The sequence below is a fragment of the Gorilla gorilla genome, chromosome 1 (genome assembly GCF_029281585.2).
Source record: "Gorilla gorilla gorilla isolate KB3781 chromosome 1, NHGRI_mGorGor1-v2.1_pri, whole genome shotgun sequence".
Classification (NCBI taxonomy): Eukaryota; Metazoa; Chordata; class Mammalia; order Primates; family Hominidae; genus Gorilla; species Gorilla gorilla.
The window spans coordinates 118482677-118501091 of record NC_073224.2 but is presented as its reverse complement, the minus strand read 5'-3'; the positions used below and the strand labels follow the sequence as shown (position 1 = coordinate 118501091).

The following is an 18415-nucleotide window of genomic DNA, read 5'->3' as shown; positions in this document are numbered from 1 at the left end:
TTATGTCAGGTTTGAGTGTGTAAATATTTGCCGGTCTATGCAGGCTTATGGCAGCAATTCTGTGCACTGAGCCAAGGAAACAAATCCACTGAAAAGCAAAATGCATTTGTATTTGAGGCTTTGCTGCAGGCCTCCTGGCCTCAGCCTCAGCACCAAGAGAGCTGCTAGGTACAGCAGGAACATAGAAATATAGTCTTATTCTAGCAACAGAGGAAATGCTTGTTTGGGGGCAGCTGCACAGAGACCTGCAGGATGGGCGTAGTGTCAGAGGTTTGAGTCTTTCCCCACAATTCTGCAAGTTGTGGAAGGAGGTATTTGAGTTTGGAAATAACAGAGGAGTAGCTTGAGTCTTGGGAGCCTCCTTCCCTCATCAGCTCAGACTGCTCTGAGGAGTGAAATGGGGTGAAGCCTCTTGGTCTGGGCTGCACTCAGAATTGCAAATGTGGAAAAAAGCTCAGTTTGTTTCCCTAGATCCCCTGTCCTCCTGCTCAAGAGACTCTCGATGATTCAGATTACCAACGTAAAACCACTCAGGAGGTGCTTCTGAACTTACCTGGGAATATATTAAAGATTTTTCCTCATATTTGCTTTGTATTCTTTATTTATTTGCTGGAAACCCCCTAAGTTGTGGAAGAAGGTATTTGAGTTTGGAAATAACAGAGGAGTAGCTTGAGTCTTGGGTATAATCAGTTGCTGGAAAGAGGTGATGGCCCACCCGAAAACACCTGGGCTCAGGTGTAACCTGGTGCAGCTGGAAGAAGAGGAGGTATCAGGCCTTGAAAACTGAAGTTTCAGGACAAGGTGGTCAGGAAACCCTAGAGTAACATGTGTTTGTTGCAGCTCTGAGTCCCTCAGAGCTACCCACACACATCAGGATGTGGGGAAGAGATTAACGGACCTCTTCTGGCCTAGGAAAAGCTTAGGCAGCAGCAAGTCAGCTTCCCCTAAAATACAGCCAATGTAGATTTCATTTTAATACCAAAATAAGTGCATAACAGGGAATAAAATTCACTGAAGACTCTCAAGGCTGCTGAGGGAAATAGGATTTTGCTGCCTAAGTCCCCACACTATCTTCTCTGGTGTAATTAAATTGATGTGCTGGAGAGAAAGCCTATGGTGAAGCTGCTGAGGTCATCACAATAGCTGCTCTGAATCAGAGGGTTTGGGGTGTGAGATGTTGTTCATGCTAAGTTCTAACCTCCCTTTCACAATTGCCCCTCTTTTTGACCTGGGTTTGGAACCTGTTATTAAACCTTGGCTTGATTCTGAAGATCCAGGGGTCTTCTTTTCATTACAGGTTTCTGTCTATTTTGTTCATTGATGTAAGCAAGTATCTGGAACAGTGGATAAAACACAGTAAGCATTCAATAAATAGATATCGAATGAATGGATGGTTTAATTTACAGCATGAGGAACCTGGCCCAAGGGTGAAGCAGTGGGGGTGTACTTGCTAGGAGCCTCTCGAACTAGATCTCCTGTTCCTGAGGATGAATTTGAGGTTTCCCTCAGCCCAGACTTATTCGATGTTGGACTAAGCTAGGGATTGAATGGAGCTTATTAATTGCCTATTCTTGAATTGTGTGGCATTGATGTCTAAAACCCAGGATCTTCCTATTCTCAGTGATCTAAACTAGCCCTGGATCAATTCTCTAAGCCTATCTGCTAGAACCATGACACTAAAAATAGCACAAAATAATAATAAGGACCAGTATGCTACAAAGGGGTGGTGAGCGCATTCTAAATGCTGGATTTTGATTGCTCCCATGACAATGAGGCTGAAATACACTGCTGGTCTTTGTGTCCCCTCCCTCAGCTGCATAGAGCATCATAGGCTGTTAGAGAGGAAAGGACCTCCAAGATCATCTGGGGCCAGGATTCCACTAGAAACCGCAGACTTTTGCCCCAGAAAAGCCTAGGGAACGGTCATCTGTCTGCTTGGCTTCATGGATGCTGGTGAAAGTGCTGGTTCCTGCAAGGGAAATATGTCCACTGAATTTTATAAATTTCATATCAGCCAGGCACAGTGGCTCATGCCTGTAATCCCACCTACTCGGGAGGGTGAGGTGGAAGAATCACTTGAGCCCAGAAGTTCAAGACCAGACTGGGCAAAACAGCAAGACCTTGTCTCTTAAAAAAAAATGGATATGCCTTGTAGGGATGAACAGAGTTGGGGAAGGTTGCTAAGACATTTGCTCAGTGGCCCATGGGACAAGTGGCTCTGCCTCTATTTTTCCAAGCCTCATGATATGGAAATCTGCCCTGATGTGGGAGTGTATGGAAATAGGTAGAGCAGGGGAATGAGGCAGCACCTGAGCAACCTCAAGTCTGGAGCCACTTTGCAAGGAAAGGTACATCCTTATGGATTTTGCAAGCTGCTGTGTTAAAGACACGTATTGGGGCTAGCTCTGCCCATCTGTCTACCTGAACCTGAATAATGTCCTGGGGCATATCCATAGAGAATGGAATCTGTGGAAACCAGAGCCTCATGCCGGTTCTCAAAACCCTTACTTCCTTTTTACTGAAAATCCCTAAGAGAGGGTCCTTTCAAATGTGTAATTAGAGACAGCAGGTTGATTAAGCACCTCATGGTCTCTCCATAAACCCAACCTCATGTCCCCATAGTTAAGGCATAGCTACTGCTGCCACATGGATTAGTCGGCAGCTCATTTAGGTGTCTACAAAAATGCCTTTCAGGCTTGGAGTTTCTGATCAGGTGTCACAGTTCTCCCTAATTTCCACCAGGGATGTGTGCCTCATCTGCCATCTAAATGATGCCAGGGAGTACAGGGCCCTAGTGGGTGCTCGATGTCCAAGAGATAGAACCATATGCCTATGAATCACAGAGCTGGGGCACAGCTGCTTGGCTGGCACCTCCTGACGGATTCACAGGAGCCCTGGCTTCTGGGCAACAAGGTGTCTCAGCACATCAGCGTCTCAAAAGCTATTATTACCTGTGAGCCGCCCTCCCATTTCTTGAGCTGTGCAGCATAAATAACAATTATGATGGTGGCCGAGACACCTGTGCTATGAGATACACTAGGTTTCACTTCACTTGGGTGAGTAGAAAATTTCAGGGTAGAAAGATGACCATGAAATACCCATTCAGAAAACTAAAGAAAACAAAAGGATGGAAGGCACAAGGAAGTTCAATAAAAGCATCTCTTTGCAGGATGGAGAGAATCCAAGATCCCACTGAGAAAGGAAATGTCAACCAGCTGCCCTGAGTCTCCCCGGGCCACAGCTCCCTCATTCTCCACTGCCCAGAAGTGGGCAGGAAATGGCTTCCAGGGAAGCAGAGAGCAGGGCCGCTTCACGCCTTCTAGATGCCAAATGGAAATGGGATTATTGAGACAATGGGACCCAAAATTATGTTGTCAGGTGGGGAGGACATGAACAGCATTGTGATTGTTGCTGTTCATTTCACTGTGACACATTGTGTCTCCCTGGCCATTGTTGAGTCCTATTTTTACCCCGCCCCAAAACCTTTATCCTTTGGTTTATAATTCTGGTAAAACAAAAAAGCCACTCAAAGAATAGTACTCCACATAGGTAAAAGAAATAGTGTTATTGTTCAGCCTCATCACCTTTTTGAGTCAGCCAGCGATTGACGAGCTGAGATTTAGGGCTGTGAACTGCATACCTATCGGCAGGTGTCATGTCTGATATGGGGCCAGCTTCCCCATTAGTAAAAGTCCATTAGGCGCTCTCCCAAGAATACTGAGGTAGCTAAAGACTCTGCATTTATTAAGCACAGAGTGTCCTCAGAGACAGGTGTGCTACATAAATACAAGGTGGTTTAATTATTTTAACAACCCACTGATACCATCTGATGAGCAGCAGTAGGTCTAGGGCTTCGGTCCCTTTGCTGCAAATGATGTTTGCAGACATCTGTTTAACATACTCCATTCCCTTTTCTCTGTCCCCATTGGCACAGATCCCTATGTGAAAGTGTCCTTGCTCTGTGATGGGCGGAGGCTGAAGAAGAAGAAAACAACCATAAAGAAAAACACTCTCAATCCTGTCTACAATGAGGCCATCATCTTTGACATTCCCCCGGAAAACATGGATCAAGTCAGCCTGCTCATCTCAGTCATGGATTATGATCGGTAGGTAGGCGTCCTAGAGGGACGTAATTCCACCCCTCACTCCCACTCCAGCACCAGCACAGGGCTTCTTGACCTTAGACCTTGTGATTCAGGGCTCAGCTTTAGGGTTCAGGCCTCAAATCTATCTGTACCCAAGAAGGGTGAGGAGTTTGAGGAAGAGCATAGATTCTCCCTTAGCAAAGGTTCAAAGTTCTTTTCCCAACTGGCCTATCTCTGTCAGGGGCAGCTCTGTCCATCAGTTGCCCTGAATTCACCCCTTGCTATTCCCATTCTTCCATCTGGCACCAAGTCCTATTATCTGGCCTTTGAAATGCCCCTCTATCCTATTTCTGCTCTTGCTACTACTGTCACCCTGGGATGGCTGTGCAGCCTCCTAGCTGACCCCTGCCTCCATCAATTCCTGCCCCAATTCGGTCAACATATAAGGACACATCTTCCTAAATGACAGCTTTCTTCCTGAACCTGCCCTTCTCAAGAACCATCAATGGCTCCTGTGATCCAGGCTTTTCCCTTGAACTCTGATGGCCTTCCCTAATCTGGACCCAGCATATCCGTCCAATCGGATCTCCCCTTCCTCAGATATTTTTCGTCTCTTCCACACATCCTGCTCTTCCATCTAGGCTGGCTCAAAAACATTTTTCAACTACTCTGGTTCCCATAACTTCTTCTCTCCACTTGTCACTTTAGCTAAAGGAGAAAGAAACCATGCAATAAAGCCTCAATACAGGACTTTTAGCCCAAGTTCTCAGGCATAGTATTGGCGAACATACTTAAGAGATAATTGATGTTCTTACCGAGTGAATAAATCACATTCCAGCCACTGGGGTTTTGGAGAAATGGTGCTCAGAGACTGTCGATTTATTTGCAAATACTGATGTCTCAGTGAGGTTGTAATGTGTTGGCGGGGTCAAATAAGTGAAGAGACTTAGACTGTCTCACCTCCCATACTCAGGCTATCTGCCCACCACTTCTTGAGATTCCAAACAAGTTTATAATCTTTACTCATCTGCCTGTGTCCAGTATCCACTGAAGGGGACTAGGCAAAGGCTTCACCACCACTGACACCCAGAAGCCCTGCCAAGCATCTGTTTTCAGAGCTCAGAGCTCTGAGTTAGACCCATCGGGCAGAGTCCTACCACCCCCCACGCTGGACCTCCTTTTCTGAGGGCATGTCTGGTAGCCAGTGCTGGGACTTTTGTTTCTCCCTCAGAGTGGGCCACAATGAGATCATAGGAGTCTGTCGTGTGGGGATCACTGCTGAAGGCCTGGGCAGGGACCACTGGAACGAGATGCTGGCATACCCCCGGAAGCCCATCGCACACTGGCACTCCTTGGTGGAGGTAAAGAAATCCTTCAAAGAGGTGGGTGAGGTCACCTGGCCCTTGGCATGTTTGCTGCATGGCAGTGTGGGCTGGAGAATGGCAGTCAGCTGCAGTGACACCCTCGGCCTTTTGTGGAAAGGTGGGCATGAGGGCCACATGCTTCTTACCCAGTGTGTAATAGGCCAAAAGGAAATGGAGGAGGAAGGTGGAGGCTGCCAACACAAAGCCCCTGGTGTTGGGCATTTTGAAAGCAACACTGAGTTCTTAATGGAAAGCAAGAACTTTGAAGAAGACTTCCCAGCAGACCACTGTGCCAGGTCTGAAATGCTTTCACAAAGCCCTTGGCCAAGTCTGACCTTTAGGAGAAAGCCCCAAGGGGGTGAGATCAGAGCTTGGCAAGACATCCTACCCCTGTCAGAACAGTAAGTTCCCTGAGGCTCAAGCAAGGCAGTCACTTGGCAGTTTTCACTGCTTGGATAGAGATGCCAAAGAGCAGATTCCTCCTCTTACGAATGTTGGTTCTTGCCCTTGTTGGGGAAGGGAGCATGGCCTCAAGGTGTCACGCTTTCTGGCTAAAGCTGTGGAGCTGGGTTGCGTTGGGTTCTAACAGAGACGTAATGGAGACAGCACTGGGCTGGGAGTCCGAAGACTTGGGCTGCAATCTTGGCCCCTCCTGACTTGCTGTATAATCTTGACCCTGTCACTTCTCCCTCAACTGCAAAGAAAATATCCCTTTGAGTAATATCTGCAAACTTCTCCACCCTCCACTGAATCCCACCGACTTAGGATCCTGTATTCTATCACCCTGGTGGTCCCCAGGCCTGCTTTTTCTCAAATGGATTGGAAGTGTGTGGGTGACCAAACAAGGCTTAAACCTCACTCACAATATCTCATACCTCGGTCTGTATCCTAGAAAGCTGGGTGAATATTCTGTCATCTTAACAGGCTTCAAACCTAACAAGTCTAGAGAGCTGTATAAATTGGAAATTCTACTAATACAAAATAAAGCTTTATCCCTTTCACTGCATGGCCCCTCAGCTTAAAATTGGAGTCACCTTCAAAACAGAGTCATCCCCTCCCCACACTCTATGATGCAGAGAAGTGAGGTCTGCAAACTCATAGAACCTGCCGGCTCCCTGCCCTCTCATGGAGGACAAGCCCATTTCCACCTGTTTCTGGCAGGCTGAGGTGTCTCAGGAGAGCCTGAGAGCCAAGGGGATTGGACCCATGGAAACATAGGTGATAAGGACCTCAGTTGTTGGGGGACGGGGGACAGGCTAATTGAATCACCTCCCCAGACAGGCAGCATGGTGCTCTGTGGAGCTCCTGCCCTGTGACCTTTGGGGCGGCATCAAGCGATAAAAAGAAGCAAAGTTTCTGGCAACTGAGGCTTCATATTTCTGTCTTGTGGGTGCCTTGATTGTCCCATAGCTGTGGAGCTTTAATGAGTGAGGCCAGTCCCTCATCTCTCAGCTCCCCCAGGGGAGCCCCTGCCCCTCTTTTCCAGAAAGACCTTTCTGCAGAGTGTGGGTGAGGAGCCCACAATACAGGAGGCACTGCTGGGCAGAACGCTAGACAACCTGCAGACAGCATCCAGCACCTCACTGAAGGCTGTGTTGGTTCAACCCAGGGAGAGGTTATGACAGCCCCATCCACCCCACCACCCCTCCTCCCCCGCTTATCATCCTTTGGAGATATTTAAGAATAGAACAAGTATACTAAACTGTTTAGGGTGGCTTAGGGGAAGGGCATGGAATGAGAGCTAAGAGGCCTCTGGTCGGCTGTAGGGCCTTAGAAAACTCACTGCCCAGCCGGGCACAGTGGCTCATGCCTGTAATCCCAGCACTTTGGGAGGCCGAGGTGGATGGATCATGAGGTCAGGAGATTGAGACCATCCTGGCTAACACGGTGAAACCCCGTCTCTACTAAAAATACAAAAAATTAGCCAGGTGTGGTAGCGGGCACCTGTAGTGCCAGCTACTCGGGAGGCTGAGGCAGGAGAATAGCGTGAACCCGGGAGGGGGAGCTTGCAGTGAGCTGAGATCGCGCCACTGCACTCCAGCCTGGACGACAGAGCGAGACTCCATCTCAAAAAAAAAAAAGAAAAGAAAACTCACTGCCCCACTCTGGTCTTTGGGTTCCTTGGTAAAATGAGGGGATAAGCCCTTCCCATCTTCTTTTCTAGGAAACTCTGACACTAAACAATGGCTGGGCCCATGAGCCCCCATCTTGTGCTGTGACTGCCTTTCTAATCTTCAATCTGCAATAACCCATCCCTGTTACCAGGCTGGGCCTGCCTGTGGAAAATGGAAAGTGACAGAGCAGCGGCTACAGCTGGGGGTGGGGTGTTGAGTACCACAGATGGGCCAGGACTTGGCCCCAGAATCACTCTCTTTCATGATGAATATAACCTAATTAAGCCAAATAATTGATTCCAAGTCCCTGTTTCTTTGAGAACTCTAACTCACTGGTTCAGACTACAAAAGAAAGATAAAATAGAATCAAGCCCTTGAAAATGAATATTTGATGAGACAGTAATGGGAAAGTAACAGTATATGGAAAACAAAAAGAGAATAAATTGATATCCTTTGGGTTTACTTTTTTCCTGACCTTGCAGGCCAAGCTCCCAGGAATGCCCCCTCCCCCACGCACGATCCTGCCATTTTCTGCTCAGCTGATCATTCTCTATATCAAGAAGCTAAAAATGACACTCGTCTCAGCAACCTGGGATTTCCATAGTTCACGTTTATTTAAAATTGTCACTGACACATTTAGCGCCCACAGTTTAAATATCTTTATTAAAATGCGTGTAAACCCCCACAGGGCTGACATTAAGTAAGCACCTTGTGTCCACGCGATGCATTGTGCTTGGAGGCAATCCTCCCGCTCATCCTCAGAGCTCACATCCTCCCTTCTTTTCGTTCCCGTTCTGAATATTGAGCAAGAACTTTGCTCCTGAAATTTGTATCTCCCATTTGTATAATCATAAAGAAATCTCCTCCAGCTCCTGGGAAGATAAATGGCATCATATCTGCAAAGCGCTCTGTATTTATCTTGCACCTTTCTTAAGGGATTTTCAAGTGCTGTGATCATTTCTTTTTTATTAATGAGAACAGAGGGCATTATACTTGCTCACTTGTTTGGGGCTCAAAATAAGGCTGAGGGGAACAAATTAACTGAAAAAGTGTCTTTCCCTGCTGGGATTCTTTCATAAATAAAAATTCATTGAGCCATCACAAGTGGCCTTTCCCAGCTGCAGCACCAGCCCCCTTCCCTCTCAGCCCAGAGCCACGTGTCATCGTTGTTACCACACACAGAGTTGACCAGCGCTCTTCTCCAAGGCATTTTATTACGGGGGCCGGGTTCAGATCATCTGCCAGAGATGTTAAATCTCTGTTGGAACGTGACCCATTTCAGAGCAACAAAAGACCTTACTGGAACACAGGCATTCTGAAACAATAATCTCCCTGTGTGCTGGGGACAGGTATGCTGCCATTTCAGAGCCACTGTAAGCCTCCTGGAATCATTTGCCTTTCCATTGTCCACAAACCCCATCTCCTCCCTTTGTTTATCTTCACAGGAAAACTCAGACTAGCAGGGGAGCCAGTGTTCCTTCTTCATTTGTTCTAGATAAACAGTTATGCTCCCTGCGACTACTCTTTGGGCTGTTACATAAAGGAAGAAAGACACTCTGTGTAGCCCTTTTATGTTTTCTCCTCTGACCTGGCCTATCAGTCAGGTTGTTTAAGTGGCATGCTTACTCAGGGAAGAAGCCAGTGATTATAATGTACCTTTCACCAACAGTAAAGGTTGTAACAGAAAAGTAGAACTCCTAAAATGAAGGTCTGTTAAATAAGAGCATTAGTAATCATCTGTTGTCACCTTCTGGTTAAGAAACACTTGAGTCAGAAGCCACAGTGGCCTCAACAACCAGGCATTTATTTATCTAAAATATTTCACCAGGGAAACCCTCGGTTGTGATTTCATTCACGTGGATGCTGCAAGCAGAGAGACTGCCACCTGGAGTTAGGAGTAAGTACCTGGTGTGGACCCAAAGATGTTAGGTTGCTTATTACCTTTTGTCTCCTTCTTCCCCTAGTGTGGCCAAATGCTGAGATAGCAGCAGGATGGAGTGGAAAGAACACTTGGTTGGGTGTTAGGAGACCTGGTTTCGGGTCCTGGCTCTGCCCCTAGCTAGCTGTGTCTTGACTTCTCTGTCTTCGTTTTCTTATTTGCAAGAACAAGAAGGTTAGACTGGATCAGCTTCCAAGCCTGCCTCCAGTGCTGACATGCTAAGATTGCTTAGGTCTAGGTCACATAATGGTGGTCATCGGTACCTGATTGTCTGGCCTTTGGTTAGTCGTAAAGATCTTCAGCTGGCCTGAACAGGGAGTCCTAAGAAGCCCATGAAGAACCGAGCCCAGAGAAGGGTAACAGAAGCTTTCCTTAGAATTGAAAGCATTAAGGTAGTTTAGTAGGTCTGGGTCCTTCCTGAACTTCGTGGGTTTCCCATCTACTCCGTAGGTGATGCTGGATAGAAAGTGATCTATTCCTCAGGTGGCTCGGCCCTTCTAGGAATGGCTGTATTGAGGGAGAACCACATCCTCCCCCGACCCCAAACCTCCATGTATGCATGATGCATAGTAGCAGCTTCTACTCAGCCCCCTCACTCCACAGTGGAGACCCTCAACACTCATGAGAAGCAGAAGGGGCTGCACTTCCAGGTCAGGAAGGCCATCTTGACCACCTACCTACCTCTTAACTCTGGAGCTCTGTCCTGCAGACACCCAGGACAGTACTGGGTCTCTTCAGCCCACTCCAAGGATGGGTGAGCAGTGGACACTAACTCACTTTGAAGTTATTAACATAAAGCCCCCAGGCAGGTCAAGAATATTCATGGGGTCAGATCTTTGCTCAGTAAACATTGCTGTGGTTATGACTGCTGCAGCGATGACTGGTTAAAGAAGGATTGAATGGCTCAAGTCCACCCAGCCTCAGCCCTGTCCTTCACTCCATTACGCCTCATTACATCACCCCTTTCACAGAAGGTTTAGAGTCGGGCTGATAGGAGGCAGTCTGTGAGCTAGGAGAACTGGGGAGGAGAAAGGGGTTGCAGAAGCCCAGAAGGGTCTGCTCACACCTCTACCTCTCCACAAGTCAGGTGCAAATGCCCATAAGGAAGAATGAAAAACAAAGGAGACAGCTCAAAGCTAAAGCAGTATCAGATTTTTAGCTGTACTGTCAGCTCCCAGACAAATTGCTAATAATGCATGACCATGGGTTCTTGGCAGTAAGGACATATTCCGCACACTGCCTCTTTCGCTGCTAACATAATATGATTTTCAGTGTGAAAAATGGCTGAAGCACACAGAAATGGCCCAGTCAGAGCACCTCATTCTCACACACACACACACACACACACACACAGAGAGAGAGAGAGAGAGAGAGAGAGAGAGAGAGTTAAGAAAGCTTTAATTATCTCTGCAGTTAAGAAAGCTTTAATTATCTCTGCAGTAGGTCTTTTTGAAAATCAGGTATTCCAAACTAGAAGCTCTAAGCTATTTCCCTTATGTTTTCGCATGGCTGACAGCAAAATTCAAGAAAGCTTATGAGAAGCTGGGAAAGGTGAATTCAGTGCATTGGGCCAGTTCAGTTTTGCAAGTTGAAATGTAAATTCCTTTAGCAATTAATAAACAGATTGTTCTCCTCTTTGCAGTGGCAGGGCCGAGCTGCTAGCTTCGACAGTGAGAGCTCGTGCCCATCTCCGAAACCACCTCCGACACCATGAGATGTGCGGCCAAATAACACAAATGGGACTCAGCAATGTTCTCTTTGCACTTGTTCAACCGTCTAAACAGTGTTGTGCAGTCGCAGCGGCGGCAGCAGCGGCAGCCGTCCGTCACTCCAGAGTCTTACCTGCTCCTGTGTAGGTCAAGGCTGAGACACTTGTCATGTGGTCAGATCTGTCTTAGTCTTTTCTGTCTCCCAAGGTGATGTTTTTGTGGTTTTTCACTTTTTATGGGTCTGCTGGTAAGAAAAGAAAAGAAAAAAAAAAGAGTAGGAAAAGACAAAGGGTGGAAAGCCCAGAAGTTGGTTCTAGAAAATACAAGGTACAGTTTTTTGGAAAGAGGTGGATTGAGTTTCTGAAATGCTGTGTCTCCAGCAAGCTCCACAACCCTGGAAAAGGAGGAGGCATGGTGGGACTGCGGCTGCATTTTCAGTGCCCTGCAGGAATGGGGTGAATCCATGGAAGAGCCTTTGTGAGGTGAATTACTAGTCTTTGAAGCTCTTCTCTGGCAGGACATAAACCACGTTGGGACCCTCAGTCCCGTGTTGAAATCACAAGACCTCTGAGGCGCTTGTGAGCCTTCAGCTGATGTGCAGGGTTCCTCGCTCCCCTTCCTCGCTGGCTTTCCCCATGAATTGAAAACGTCTTGATTCCTCATGGGAACTTAGTCACTTTCTTTAGGAATGATTCCGCTGAAACTAAACACGCCATATGTTTTCTGATGCGCCACAGTTAATGATCACATTTGTTTGAAAACAGGATCTTTGTCCTCAGAAATAACCTTGATTGTAAAGTAAGAGAGAAACATATGTTCTGGAATGATTTCTGCATTATACATAGCTTTATAATTCCATGAAGTATCAAGCTGCTGTTTAAAATGCCTAAACAGATTAAAGAAAAACCTAGATTAAGTGTTCTTTTCCAAATGGGGAGTTTTGAAATCCAAATAGCAGTTTGAGTCCATCTTTCTATGAAGAGTATGTTTTTGATTGAAACCGAGTCAGCGTAAGCCTATTTCAGCCCCTTTGGCTCTTTGACAATATTCATCTTAAACTTTAGTTCTATAAATTACTAAGTACTTCAGTGTTGTTTGTTTCAGTGGTTGTGAGGGTTTCTTGTTTCCTTTAGATCTTTACCTTAGGCCAAACTCAGTTTAGGAAAAAGAAATTGTTTGAACTATTCTGTGTTGTAATAGCACATTTCTGTTGAGTTAATAGTGGTCTTCCCACCAACCCCTAAAACCAGGTTGATTTGCTCAATCTCAGTTTGTATAACCCCAGTAAGCGCATGGAGGTGAGTTTCTGCTTCGACTTGTGGCGACACAGTGCCAGTTTCCAGAGCTGTGTGTACTACTTGCAAGAGGCAAGTCTGCTGAAGAACCCCTTCTTTTAACAGTGGAAAATCAAGAACAGAAAATCTGTTCACACACCTGTGTCTTATTCTTTATATATGTTACATGGTAGAGGAGCAGCGACCAATAAAATATCCCTCATTTTAAACCAAGTTGTCAGATTTATCTGCTGATAGAACTCTGCATAGTATCTTCTAGCCCTAAAAATGACCAGGTTGGGCATGAGTTAACAGGATATTGTGGCAAAAGGAATTTTCTGCTTAGAAAAGTAAATGTAGATAAACCTAAACTCCACCCTGTACTGAGCCTTAGGCTAGGGACTCACGTGTAAAGTTGACTTTTCTCCCCAGATATCTTGTCGTTGACAGGCCTTCCTAGTCTGGTAGTCCTGCATTTGGGTGTTCTCCTGAGAGTGAGAAAAAACCCAAGGTCATGACAAGATTCCTGGCAGGTGACAGACTTCATTATGATTCTGAATCTAGACTGACCCCATCAAGATAGTGGTTTCCGTCAGTGAACAGATGCTGAAGGCCTTGCAATTACAAAGGAGACAACTGAGTTCCCTGGGTCATAAGGAGTCCAGAAATTAGTGTGAGAAGGTCCTTCTGGAAGTGAACTCAAAATTCATGTCCAGCTGTCATCGTTAAACCCTTAGGCAGGTGAGTATAACCCATTCTAACCCCTTGGAGAAGGGAGTGTGATCAATGTGAATCACAATAGTATTGCTCATCTGAGACATTCCTCTTATATCCAAGCAGCTATCTCCCATGAGTGAACATCCCAGTGGTTTCAGAAAATCATTTCCTGAATAGATTCTAGCCAGCCCCCACACCACCCTGGCCAACTGCAACCGCTGCTGCTCTAGCAGTCTGGGTCAATTCCTACAGGCTTGGGAGCCCACCCCAGGGAGGCTTTTATCTCCTGCAGCCTCATCCCCAGCACCCTCAAGGTAGACTAGTCCTCAGCCTGAATCATGAATGAAACCTGAACATCTGCCAACTTCATTATCTAGCCCAGTATCTCTTCCCTCACAGAGAAGAAAAAAATGAAATACAAAGTTGATCCATTTGTTGGCTTTCTCTGGCCAGAGAAACCTCTCGGGTTGTTGCGGTGAGCTTTGATGAAGTTGTGATAACCAGGGCCATTTGCACATAGGTTTTTTTAAAAAACATGAAAAGTTCCCTTCTCCTTTATTTAGCAGTGTTTCCGGGCTGAAAGACGCCCTCCTCCCCCTCTGCGCTTACCCAGGACGTTAATTAATTGCATTGTCATTTAAAATATTATGTTGTTAATTACTCGTTTGTGTCTTCCCACCCGTGTCACAGCCTGGAGTTTTTATTCAATTAAATCTCTGTCTCTTGCCCATTTCTCTTGTCATTTTATGTTCCTGGGGTTTAGCAGTCAACATACGCACAGGATATCTCAAAGCTTTTCTTTTCAATCTTTGCTTCACAGGGATAACCACTTCCCTTCTATCAGAGGTAGAGCAGAAGGGCTTGTTTGTTTTTTGTTCTGTCCAAAGAATACCTGTGTACCTCATCAGGCTGGAATCCACCTGTGTTTTGTCAGGCTTGTGGCTCAGAGATCATTTGGCGCACAGGGCTCCGCTGTTCCCTCAGCTGTTCAGCTCAACAAGCAGCCCCTGCAGATGCTGAAGCTCCCCTAGGGAAGTGGGCCACACACATCTGGGAAGTACGATGCTGTCACCCACCAGTAGAGAATACTGCTAACCATCGTAAAACACAATTTGGCAAAGCCATGGGAAAATACTATTGCAGCCTTAAAATTTTTTTTTAAAAAAAGAACATTCTAATGTAATAGAATATCTCTCTGCTCGCCTGCAGCTTTTAATTAATTTAGAGAGCAGTCCGTAGAGAGGGGAGTGGAAGGGACCGTCCATTCCTGCACATCTGCATCTGAATGAGGGGTGCTCCACCATGAGAGGCCCAGTGAGCTGAACTGCTGAGAGCAGCACTCTACTGCCTGAAGAGGCAGCCTCCCCTTGCCAGTGGCTTCCCATCAGGTCACCCAGCAGCCAGCAGGATGCGGCAATGTGCTGGTCACATCTAGAGCTGATAAACCAAAGGGGTCATTGTGTTTGTTAGTATGGGCTGGGCTATGCTGCAATTACAACCTGCAGATTGCAGTAGCTGAAAACCACAAAAGCCTATTTCTCATCCATGATAGGCACCCATCACAGGTCAGCTAGGAGCCTTGCTCAGCTATCACAGGTCAGCTAGGAGCCTTGCTCAGCTATCACAGGTCAGCTAGGAGCTTTGCTCATTGTATTTATTCAGGGGGACTCAGGAGGACAGAGCAGCTGACATCTCAAACACTGCTAGTTGCCACCCATAAGGGAGAAGAGCACTTGGAAGGTCTCCTACTGGCCTAAATGTTCTAGTAACACATCACTTTTCTTCACAGTCCATTGCCAGAACTACTGATAGAGTCTCACAAAAAAGGCTCGAGTTCCCCAGGGAAAGAAAAACTGGAAATACTGAGTTAGCAGCACCTGGGAAGAGTAAACAGGCCTGTGGAGACTGACAGCTACTGAACGATGGATTCAGAAACACTAACACAGGCATCCATGTGTTCTATTCATTGTCAAATGACTTGCCCACAGAAAGCTTTTAGTCTAGTACAATGGCACTGAGTAACAATAGTTCAAGGTAGAAAATGGAAATGCAGTTAGGGAGGTGAAGTAAAAGGCTATGGAGGTCCAACAAAGAACATCCCAGCTCAGCAGAATGACTGGCAGCTTCAGGTGCGAAGTGGCTCTGATCTAGGCGTTGAGGCTGAGTGGGATTTGGAAGTGTGGAAGTTGTGGGGAGGAGGCATATTGCAAACTGAGGGGCCCACACAAGTGAAGGTCCAGAGCCAGAATTCCTAGGGCTGCCACTACCCTGAATCTAGGGGAGACAGTGAATCCCCTGAGTTCAAGTGCTACCCTGCTTGCACTAGTCAGCCCAGGCAGAGTGCAGGACTTCTGCCCATGGAGCCCTGCTGTCCCCAGTCCTGGCCCCAACCCACCAGACTCTAGACCTGGCCGCTGCGTAGCTCTTGCCAACTGCCTCCACTGGGAACTGGACCTGCTGCCCCATCCTCCATTGGTGGCTTGGCACCTGCTCCTCTGACTTTGAGACTCAGTCTAGCGGCCTCATCCCATCCACTTAACCAGCCTTTCCTCCCTGGGCTATTTATCAGCCAGAAGCCACTTGGGACTTTATGATCTGTACCACATCCTGCTCTCCTTCAGGGTGGGCCCTATCCAGAGGTCTGATTCCTTAGTAGAAGGAACAGGACCAGCCTCTCCCCAGCTTTCCCTTGGCTGGTTCATAGCAGCAAGCCCATGTGGAGAGACTGGAGGTGAAGAGATGGGCAGGCAGTTGTGGCAGTCCTCTCAGGAGGGAGTGTAGGACTGACCCAGACACAGGCAGAGTACCTGTACAACATGTGGTGGTCACAGCCAGATGTGGCGGTTGACACCTGTAATCCCAGCACTTTCAGAAGCCAAGGTGGGAGGATTGCTTGAGCCCAGGAGTTTGAGACCAGCCTGGGCAACATAGCAAGACCCCATCTCTATCTTTAAAAAATTTGATGGTCACAGAGGGAAAACCCAACACCACTGACAGCTGAGCTCATCTGAAAGACAGGGAGAGGAAAGGGGGTTTCCCAAGTGTTGGATGTTTTTATACCTTGGAAACTAAGTGTTCTATGCCTTCCACAGGAACCAGAAATTCAGCAGAGCAAGAAAAAGTGATGAGTCGCATTTGGGCCAAACTGAGTTTGAGATGCTGGAGGGATGTCTAGCAGACAGCTGCAGTTCAAGACGCAGCCTGGCAGCGAGGTCAGGTGTGAGATGTTAGTTTATAGAAACCTTACACCACAAAGCTATGTGAAGACAGGAGGCTGACGCTGCCAAGTGAGTACAACTAAGCGAGTACAACTAGATGAGGGAGCCTAAAAAGAGGTTCTTCAGGAACCATCAGCATTTAGAGGTCAAGGGAAAAGAAAGTGACATGAATCACGATGGAGAGGTGCCCAAGCAAGGCTGATTGATGCAAATGCTGATGAACAAAAACAGATCAATCAAGGGCTTCCTAAAATGATTCTTCATAACAAGCGAATCCAAGTGGCTTCAATATAACTCGATTCACCAAAGTCCATTTTCACCTATGTTTGCAGGGCCCCAACTCTTTTTTTGTCTCCCATCAGCTCGGCCCTTGATGTTTTGAAAAGAACTATGTAAAATATACATCACATAAAATTTACCATTTTTAATTGTACGGTTCAAAAGCATTAAGTACATTCACATTGTTGTGCTAACATCAATGCCATCCATCCACACAGGTCTTTTCATCTTGCAAAACTAAAACTCTCTACCAATTAAACACTAACACCCCATTCCTCCCTTCCCCCAGCCCCTGGCCACCACCATCCTACTTTCTGTCTTTATGAATTTGACTCCTCTAAGTACTTCATATGAGTGCAATACACAGACTTTTTCTTTCATGGCTGGCTTATTTTACTTAGCATCATGTCCTCAACAGATGTTGTAGTATATGTCAGAATTTCCTTCTGTTCTAAGGCAGAATAATATTCCATTGTATGGATATGCCACATGTTGTTTATCCATTCACTCACCAATGGCTATTTGGGTGGGTTCCATGTTTTAGCTTTTATGAATGATGCTACTATATGCACACTATAGGTGTGCAAACATCTCTTTGAGACCCTGCTTTCAATTCTTTTAGGTGTATACCCAGAAATAGAATTGCTGGACTATACAGTAATTCTGTTTTTAATTTTTTTGAGGAACCACCATACTGTTTTCCATAGCAGCTGCACTATTTTTTTACATTCCCATCAGCACTGCACAAGAATTCCAGTATCTCCACATCTTCACCAACCCTTGCTTTTATGATAGTAGCCATCCTAATGGGTGTGAAGTAGTATCTCATTGTGGTTTTGATTTGCATTTTCCTAATGGTTAGTGATGTTGACCATCTTTTCATGTGCTTAGTGGCCACTTGTGTGTCTTCTTTGGAAAAAATGTTGACTTAAGCCCTTTGCCCATTTCGAACTGGGTTGTTTTTGTTGCTATTGTTGAGTTGTAGGAGTTTCTCTAAATATTCTGGACATTAATCTTTTATCAGATATGTGATTTGAAAACATTATCTCCTATTCTATGGGCTGCATTTTAACACTGTTGACCATGTTCTTTGAGGCACAAAAGCTTTTAATTCTGATGAAGTCCAATTTGTCTTTTTTCTTCTGTTGCTTGTGCCTTTGTATCCAGTAAATCATCACCAAATTCAATGTCATGAAGATTTCCTCTGTTTTCTTCTAAGAGTTGTATAGGTTTAGCTCTTTACATTTAGGCCTTTGATCCATTTTGAGTTAGTTTTTCCATATACTCTAAGGTAAGGGTCCAACTTTATTATTTTGCTTGTGGGTATCCAGTTTTCCCATCATCATTTGTTGAAAAGACTGTCCTTTCTCCCATTGAATGGTCCTGATACTCTTGTCAAAAATCATTTGACCATATATGCAAGGGTTTATTACTAAACTCTCTGTTCTAATTATTTGGTCTATATGTTTGTCTTCATGCCAGTTCCATACTGTTTTGATTACTGTAGCTTCGAAGTAAGCTTTGAAATCAGGAGGAATGAGTCCTTCAACTTTGTTCTTTTTCAAGATTGTTTTGGCTATATAGGGTTCCCTGAGATTCCATATGAATTTTGGAATGAATTTTTCAATTTCTTTAAAAAACATCATTGGGATTTTAATAGAAATTGCCTTGAATCTGTGGGTTACTTTGGGTAACATTGGCAGGAACCCAACTCTT

General features: G+C 45.9%; 1 protein-coding gene across 3 annotated transcripts in view; it reads left to right on the top strand.

Moving 5' to 3' along the window:
- Nucleotides 1–12715, top strand: part of SYT6 (synaptotagmin 6) — a 63384-nt gene extending 50669 nt beyond the window's left edge. For all 3 annotated transcript variants that reach the window (XM_031003877.3, XM_055356259.2, XM_055356267.2), the window contains exons 5-7: nt 3935–4106; nt 5317–5467; nt 11145–12715. In XM_031003877.3, coding sequence (XP_030859737.1) covers nt 3935–4106; nt 5317–5467; nt 11145–11216 — 395 coding nt within the window. In that variant the 3' untranslated portion in view covers nt 11217–12715. The remainder of the gene's footprint in view (nt 1–3934; nt 4107–5316; nt 5468–11144) is intronic.
- Nucleotides 12716–18415: the final 5700 nt, after the last annotated feature.